We start from the raw sequence: 8,162 nt of genomic DNA on the forward strand, positions 1-8,162 counted from the left end.
CTTTCTAAAGACTTCTGTTAGACTGTTTTACTGTGTCAGTTTCCTACGGGGCATTGGGTTACAGTCCGTAGCCTTAGTTCTCTAGCACCTTTGCAGTGTGCTTTGTTCTTTCAACAGATACTTGTTTTATGCTGGTCTAAAGGTAGTGAGTTATCTCAATTGATTGGTCAGGTACAAATACTTGTTTTGTGTTAGTGTACTAGAGTCAAGGAAATGAAACTTTACCAAGAATGTCCCTTTTGTACCAATATAGAGAATACATGTTTAACATTAGCTGAACAGTCTCAGAGTTACGTACAAGTAAGGGAAAAGAAAGTGGCTGCAAAGACTGGGCAGAATTTTATTCAAAATTGTGGAGGAAAATAGAACCATTTGTGAGTAATGCTTATTTCAGCCAAGCCCAAACTGAAAAGCTGAAAAGACGACAATTAGAGGCTGGGCCACGGGTGAGGGCGGGGCCACAGCGGCAAGGGCGGGGCCTCAACAGCAGGGGTTGGACCCGGGACGAATACGGTCGCCACTACAACCACGCAGAGCCCCGCCAGGCCTCTGGGCGGGGCTGCAACAGCGGGGGCGGGGCTACCGAGGGGTGGGGGGAGCAACGGAAGCCGAGAAGGCTAGTCGCCTGGGCCACAGACTTGTGCGTTCGCCGCGGTTGTCGCAGTTCCGGCCGAGCCGCGGCTGGGTTCTGGCTCCTGGCCGCTGTCCTGCGGGCAGGCACTGGTAGCGGCGGGTGTCCCGCTCCGCCGGCCCAGCTCCCGCAGGATCCCCGGCTGGTCCGGGCTCGGGCGCCGCACTCACGGCGGCTCCGTCGCAGGTACGGAGCGAGGAGCAGCCGGCGTCCTCCGAGGTCAGCGTCATGAGGAGCCTGCCGTTCTTCTGCCGCGGCCAGGTGGTGCGCGGCTTCGGCCGCGGTTCCAAGCAACTGGGCATCCCTACAGGTGAGCGCGTCGCGGGGCCGTGGAGCTCTGGGCCGTGGGCAGGGCACCCCTTGGCCTCCCTCTTGCCCCTGGGGACGAGCTGCGGAGCCCAGTCCTGGAAGGTATTGCAGGTTGGATTGGCCGAACTCTCGAGCTGTTGAAAGTTCTATTCTTCTGATGTTACTGTGTAGTGATCGATGACAACATGGGTAGTTCTATGGGCGCCAACGTTTATTTGGTCTGGCTGCGTAAATTTTAGTAATCAAGACTTGAATGCCCATTCTTAAAAATGATACCTTGGGCTGTTCCTTGACCTATTAAATCAACCTTTGTATTTGGGATTTGGGGTTGTGTTTTTTGAAAATAAGAATCTTTTTAAGTGACTCAGCCTACTTAGGATCGTTACTAGGAAAGAGCAGGGACTTTCTGTTTGTTTTCATTCAAACAGATTGGGTCTCGCTCGGTTTCCCAGGCTTCCGTCCCTGAGCTCTGGGGATTTCTCGGACAATGAACCTCCGCGGTCTATGTTTCCACTTGGGCATTTTCGTGTGTCTTTTTTTTTTTTTTTTTTTTTTTTTTTTTTGAGAGTTTCATACACTTGCCTTGTGCCTATTTCTAACCTGTGCTGTCTGGAGAGAAGAAATTCAAGTCAGAATGTGGAGGATTGGATTGGTAGACTTAGAAAAAAAAGATCCTTCGAGTGTAATGATTCAGGTTAACCTTTTAATGTGTTTTAAATCAATATTTAATGTGACACTTGTAGCAATGAATATCTATTTACTTTTATTTAGCCAATTTTCCTGAACAAGTAGTAGACAATCTTCCAGCTGATGTGTCCACTGGCATTTATTATGGTTGGGCCAGCGTTGGGAGTGGAGATGTCCATAAAATGGTGGTGAGCATAGGATGGAATCCATACTACAAGAATGTGAAAAAATCCATGGTAAGAGTCTCACAGTTTGCTCTTTTGAATGCACACAGAGCTCTTCAGCTTACTGTAAGGCTTTCAAAGTGTAAAGTATTGCCAAACTTGGTGGCGTACTTCTCAGGCTTAGACTTTCTGAGTTCAGGAATAGACAGGGTGTGGTGTCACACACCTTTAATCTCAGCACTTGGGTTAGGTGGATCTCTGAGTTCAAGGTCAGACTGGTGTATACAATAGTTCCAGGATAGTCAAGACTAATCCTAACTCAAACAGACAAATAACAGGGAACAAAAATGCCCTGGGATGTATGCTGTCCTACACTTCCACTTCATTCCTGACCCGCTCCCAAACATTTATTTACTTTTATTTCAATGGACTATTTCTTTCCTGGAATATTTTTTCACCATATTTTTCTTGTTTCTTTGAATAAAGAGTCTCCTCATAAGGAGTATTAGTTACTCCTTATAATCCTATAGTTGGATTAGGTTTTTGTAATAACTTTCTGCTAACCTCTCTGTCTTGATTGACAGCTCTAATCCATTTAAATTAAATATTTTATTTTTATTTGTGGATGTGCACATGAGCTCAGGTGCCCATGGAGGCCAGAAAGGTTGGCTCCACTGGAGCTGGAGTTAGCCCAAGCTGTCCAGCTTGGGTGCTGGGAACCAAACTTGGGTCCTCATGGGCTGTTAACTGCTGAGCTGTCACCTCAGCCCTCCATTTCAATTTAAAGTGACAGCTGCCACCATACTGTTGGACATGCCTAACCGAACACTCAGTCACCTATTCGGGAGGAAGAGAGCCTATAGTGTACTGTGAGATCTTATCTCAAACAAGAGTACTGCTAGAAGGAAGGCCTTGCATTGTGTTGCTTTTTGTTTCCAGTATGTCCTATAAGTGGGCTTTTCCACATTCCTTAAAATCACCTGTTTTATTTGGTCATTTTTCTGTTTGACACAGGAAAATTGTAGCTCAAACTTTTGAGTGTTCCTACTCTGGCCTTCCTTGTGCTAGATGACAGATGTGAGCTACCAGGTGTTAAAACAATATTTTTGTAATTGTTTATGCATTTATATTTATCAGAAATAAAAATGAGGTGTTATTTTGTTTGTTTATAAGACAGAGTCTCACTGTGTAACCTTGCCTACTCCCAGAAATCCATCCGTCTGTCTCTGCCTCCACCCACACCTCTCCAGTGCTGGGATTAAATGTGCCATCACGCCCCCGTTGTTTTGTTTGTTTAAGGGTCTATTTCAGCCTTCTAAGTACTGGAATTACAAGCATGGACCACCGAACAGTCTCAAAAGTGAAGCTCTTTAAAAAGCATTTCTTTGCATCATTGATTGCCTTAAGATACGCTGTTCACTGTAGTGTGCTTTAACTTCACTCCTGCTTCTTTCTTCTGTTTGTTCTTTCCTCCTCCTCTTCCTCCTCCTCCTCCTCTTTCTCTTCCTCCTCCTTTTCTTCTTCTTCTTAAATTAACATTGCTGGGATTCAAACTAGGCTTCATACCCAGGCCAGCATTCTACTTAGCCTCTCTCACCTTGAGTCTTTTTTCCTGCCCTGTTTCCCCATAGCTTTCGTACTTACTGCATTTGGGATACTCTTGTGTAGCCCAAGTGTGTGGGAAAAAAGCAGAGTTAGTGGTAGGGTTTTATTTTATGGTCTTGCTGTGTAACCTTGAACTCATGAGCCATTTCTGCCTCCTGAGTACCAGGCTTGTGCTGAACTTTTAACTTTGAGGAGTTAATAAGAGAGAAGTGTGTTACAGAAAACCGTAGAATTAAGATGCTGATGTAGCAGTCCAGTGGTTCTCACCCTTCCTAATGCTGTGGCCCTTTAATACAGTTCCTCATGTTGTGGTGACCCCAACCATAGAAGTGTTTTTATTGCTACTTCATAACTGGAATTTTGCTATGATTATGAATCATGTGTAAATATTTTTGGAGGTAGAGGTTTGCCAAGGGGGTCAAGACAGGTTGAGGACTGCTGTAATAGATAGTAATGACCATTATCTCCCTAGGAGTTCAAGTCCCTGAGGTTGTGTTGATTGTTTAGTGGGCTGAAAATTGTTGGAGAGATAAGAAAAAGAAAAAGTTGATATGAGAACACTCACCAGTTTTTCTGTGGGGAGGGGAAGGAAAAGGGAGGAGTTGTTCCATTTCCTTTGTAAGCTACTCAGATAACAGAAATAATATCAAGCCATTTCTGGACCACCTTGAATTCTTCTGATAGGAGAAACCCAGTTACTATCAGGATGCTCATGCAGTTCAGGGCAGGCTGTTTATTCTTAATATTGTTATTTTTCAATATTGGCCATTTATGAAGAATATTTTGCCATAATATAGTGTTGTCCTATTAATTTTAATACAGCCCAGATCATTTTCTTTTATAGCTAGTGTTTTTAATAATCTAATTGGGTGTCAAACTCAGATCTTCTAGATTGGTGTGAACCACCTTTACCCACTAAGCCATCTCACCTGCTTTTGAGAAAGGTTCTCCATAGCTTAATCATGCCTAGCTCCTGAGTGCTGGGATTTCAGGAGCTGTTGTCCATCCTTGGGCCCTTTAGCACACTGTCTAACTGTCCGTAGGATTATAACACCTCTTCCAGAGTGAGCCCGAGACCTTGCCCATACCTAACAAGTCTAACACTGAGCTGTATCCTGGGGCCCACCCCCTTCTGTTTTTATTTGAGATGGCTTCATTAAGTTGCACAGACTGGCCGTGAATTTGCTCTGGAGCCCAGATAGGGCTCTTGCTACAGCTTCTCAAATAGCTGGAATCACAAGTGTGCAACCAGCAGATCTGATTGTTAGTGTAAATTCCCTAGTTCTCTTTTTACATTTTCTTGGATAGTTTTGATTTTATATATCAATTTTCGAGAAGCTTGTTGGCTTTTCTGTTTCTCTTATTTTTAAAGGTCTTTTTGAAATGTGGATATAAAAGAGAACGTATGCCAAAAACTTCCCTCTAAATTGAGAAGATGGGGAAGAGCTGGAGCAGCTGAGGCTCCTTAGTTAAGTTGCTGAAGGCTCTAAGCAGCCTGCTGGTGCATTCCTGCAGTCTCAGCCCCCAGGAGCTCAAGGCCACCCTGGGCTGTATCTAAGACTGTCTTTACCCAGGGTGTGGTATGTAGGTCTTTGGAGTGCTTATCCAGTGAATAAAAGACTGAGTTTGATCCCTAGCAGGGAAGGAGGAAAGAATTACAACTGGATGGACTCCGTGGTTTTATGGGTATTTTGCTTTGGTTTGGTTGGTTTGGTTTGGTTTTGTCGTTGTTTTGGTTTTTTCAGCATAGGGTTTCTCTGTGTAGCACTCACCATCCTGGAACTCAGTCTATAAACCTCTAGATCTTGAGACTCAAACCTGGGTCTTCTGGAAGAGGACCCGTTTAGCTGGCTATTGAGCCATCTCTACAGCCCCATCCCACCCCACCCCCACTGTTGTAATCTTTTTCAACATTTTTGTCTATAGGAAACCCACATCATCCATACCTTCAAAGAGGACTTCTATGGGGAAATTCTCAATGTGGCCATTGTTGGCTACCTCAGACCTGAAAAGAACTTTGATTCTTTGGGTAAGAGTTTATAGTTAGTAATCTTCAATACTATGCAGCTACTACTGTGTAGGTAAGATGACAGGCATATATTTGAGCATTTATTAATGCATGTTAGGCACTATAGTTTAAGTATTGTACAAGTTAATCCCTCTCACTATAAGTAGCCATGTGAGGTGTTGTCATGCCCATCTTGTTGTTAAGGAAGTAGCCACATAGAGATTAAGTTAGTGCCTTAGTCTGTTTTCTGTTGCTCTGACCTAGTACCAGGTGTGTATATGGTTTTAGTTCTGGAGTCAGGAGCATGACAGGAGCATGTGTTCAGTACCGGGTGAGGGCCTTCTTGCTGCCTCAGTGGGTGGCCATCACAGGGTGGGGTGAAGAGAGCTCAGTCTTGCATAGCAGCCATTCTCTGTACTAAGGAGTCCATTCTGCCCTCCTGGCCGCTCCCCAAAGTTCCTATTCCCAAATACCTTCAACCTTAAGGACTTAGTTTCTAGTACCTGAGTTCCAGGGGGCACCTGAGTCATAGCACTTAGGTAGTGAGTGGTGGCACCTGGCATCTGACCCTGCAGGGCTGACTGGGCAGTAGATGCTGGAATGGTAAGAAACAGTAATTAGAGATGTTTCTGGTGTCTTCAGGTGCCTGTTGGTGCAGTGTGACAAACGCTGGGATGTGAAGGGTTCCTTTACAAGAGAATACTTTATATGTCACTGGTTTTCCCTGGAGAGAAAGATGGTACTGACATTGACTGAGTCCTTGCCCTTTCCCAGAGCTATGGCTAGGGTGCTTAGTCTTTTTTTAGGAGGGCCTGAGCAAAGGAGTGGTAACATGTATTAGAAGTTTTTATCTTTTTTCTTTTTTTCCAGAGTCACTTATTTCTGCGATTCAAGGTGATATTGAAGAAGCTAAAAAACAACTGGATTTACCAGAACATTTGAAACTCAAAGATGACAATTTCTTCCAAGTTTCTAAAGACAAAATTATGAATGGCCACTGATGAGAAGTACCTTCTCTGTCTACCCACTAGTGTCTCAGTGCTTCTGATACAGTCTCATCCTGTTCATATTTTAAATCAAGTGTTTCCCTGTAGATGTCAAGAGGCCTCCAGCAGTTAGCTCCATCATGTTGCATAGTACTAAAGATTCATTCAGAAATCAAGACTTTAAATGTAATATGTTGATTAAAATGTAGCACTAGAAAGCTAGTGTCTTGTAATAAAAATAAAGTCTGTGAGTGTGGGTGGAAAAGCAAATTACTGAGGAAAATGAGGACTGGCCATAGTTCTTGTGACCATGTGTGCTGGCACTGGCAAGCCCAGCAAGCATGCACTGCTGAACAGAAAAGCTTTCCAGGAAATGCACCACACACACACACACACACACACACACACACACAGCTTACCCAAGGAGAAAAATCTAGACTTACTTTTATTATTTTGTGCATTAATATATTTTTACAGTCCTGCGAGCTTTCGTGAGCCTTGAGTCACTCATTCCCCATGAGGTCACTTCCTGGTAGTGTCCCAGTGCTCTGTGTGGAGTTACTTCAGGTTGCAGTGGCCTCTGATCACCCCGCCTCAGGGCTTTCGCTTTTCTGCACTGTACTGAGGATCCAACCCAGTGCCTTACACACTAGGCAAGTGTGAACACTGAACTAGGCTCCTGGCCCCCTTTACTTTTTTAAGCCATACGATGTCTACATGTTTCCTTTTTGAAGAAGATGTTTTTGCTCTTTAACATTTTTTTGTGATTTTGGTTTATTTTCTTCCCATTTGGCATATTTGAAAACCATGTGGCTCAGAGATTCCTTGTGTGTGTGTGCCATTCTGCTCAAAACTAAATGGTGGTCAAGTGCAAGTATGCATTGCATTTTTAAGAAAAATAAAAAACAATCTGTATTTATAGACTTGCTTGGAATTGAAATGAACACAGCAGTTCCTACCCAACCCTGCCCTTTTTTTTTTTTTTCTAAAGTGTGATTCTATGTTTTCAAAGTAAATATAGTTCCCTATGACCAGGTACTTGAATATAATTTAAAAGTCCTTGTAGCTTCAGAAACAGAGAAAGTTTTAGTTGCATATCTTTATATCTCCTGGTTTCCCTCCTATTCTAACTTGACAGCTTGAGTTGTGTATTTTGCAGAAGGTTGATGCTGGATGACCGGTTGCTTTGGGTCATCAGTGCATTGAATCATTTGTTGAATGGCAACAGGTTTGCTGGGACAGAGGCACTGCTTGGTGGGAGTGTGCATGTTTAAATAGGCAATTTTTAGCAACACGGAGACTTGGTCTCTGCATGTGTGTGCAAGTGGGTGTATGGGGAGGGATGGAACTCAACCCTGTGAATGTGTTCTATGACTGAGCAATATTCCTAGCCTTCAAAATAGAATTTTTGATGTTGGAAATCCCATATTTAAAGGAAGCCTTAATTATCAATGGATTTATGAAGGAAAGTTAAAAAAGCAAACATGGACAGTACAAAATAGATCTGTGGGTTTTATTGTTTAGTAAGAGTAGCTTGTTAATTATGTCTTCATTAAATAGATCAACATTCCTGGCTGATGTCATCTCACATTTTGTTAAACAGTCATTTGGAATTATATGGTGTGTGGTTTAGGGCTTAGTTAATTCTCTGGACTTCAAAAACTGTATTGTGGATGTATTATGAGAAATTACAGTACCACTTTGATTAGTCTGAATGAATGCAGGCCTTGGAATAAAATTTATTATTTTTTTTCCTCTTCTGTCAGCCTGAA

The 8,162-nt window shown here is 43.2% G+C and overlaps 1 protein-coding gene across 1 annotated transcript; it reads left to right on the plus strand.

Annotated features, from left to right (window-relative positions):
- The first annotated feature begins 599 nt into the window (after nucleotides 1-599).
- On the plus strand, nucleotides 600-8,162 carry Rfk (riboflavin kinase). Its single transcript, XM_034484589.2, has 4 exons — nucleotides 600-941; nucleotides 1,712-1,863; nucleotides 5,323-5,425; nucleotides 6,275-8,162. The coding sequence occupies exons 1-4, from the start codon at nucleotides 860-862 to the stop codon at nucleotides 6,403-6,405; spliced, it is 468 nt and encodes a 155-aa protein (XP_034340480.1). The 5' UTR covers nucleotides 600-859; the 3' UTR covers nucleotides 6,406-8,162.

This window comes from Arvicanthis niloticus, chromosome 1, assembly GCF_011762505.2.
Source record: "Arvicanthis niloticus isolate mArvNil1 chromosome 1, mArvNil1.pat.X, whole genome shotgun sequence".
Taxonomy (NCBI): Eukaryota; Metazoa; Chordata; class Mammalia; order Rodentia; family Muridae; genus Arvicanthis; species Arvicanthis niloticus.

Bases quoted from the DNA above. Each gene is read 5' to 3' on its own strand.
- Rfk (XM_034484589.2), top strand. From the start codon at position 860: ATGAGGAGCCTGCCGTTCTTCTGCCGCGGCCAGGTGGTGCGCGGCTTC. The intron at 942-1,711 runs GTGAGCGCGTCG...ACTTTTATTTAG, and splicing joins GCAACTGGGCATCCCTACAG to CCAATTTTCCTGAACAAGTA. The intron at 5,426-6,274 runs GTAAGAGTTTAT...CTTTTTTTCCAG, and splicing joins AAAGAACTTTGATTCTTTGG to AGTCACTTATTTCTGCGATT.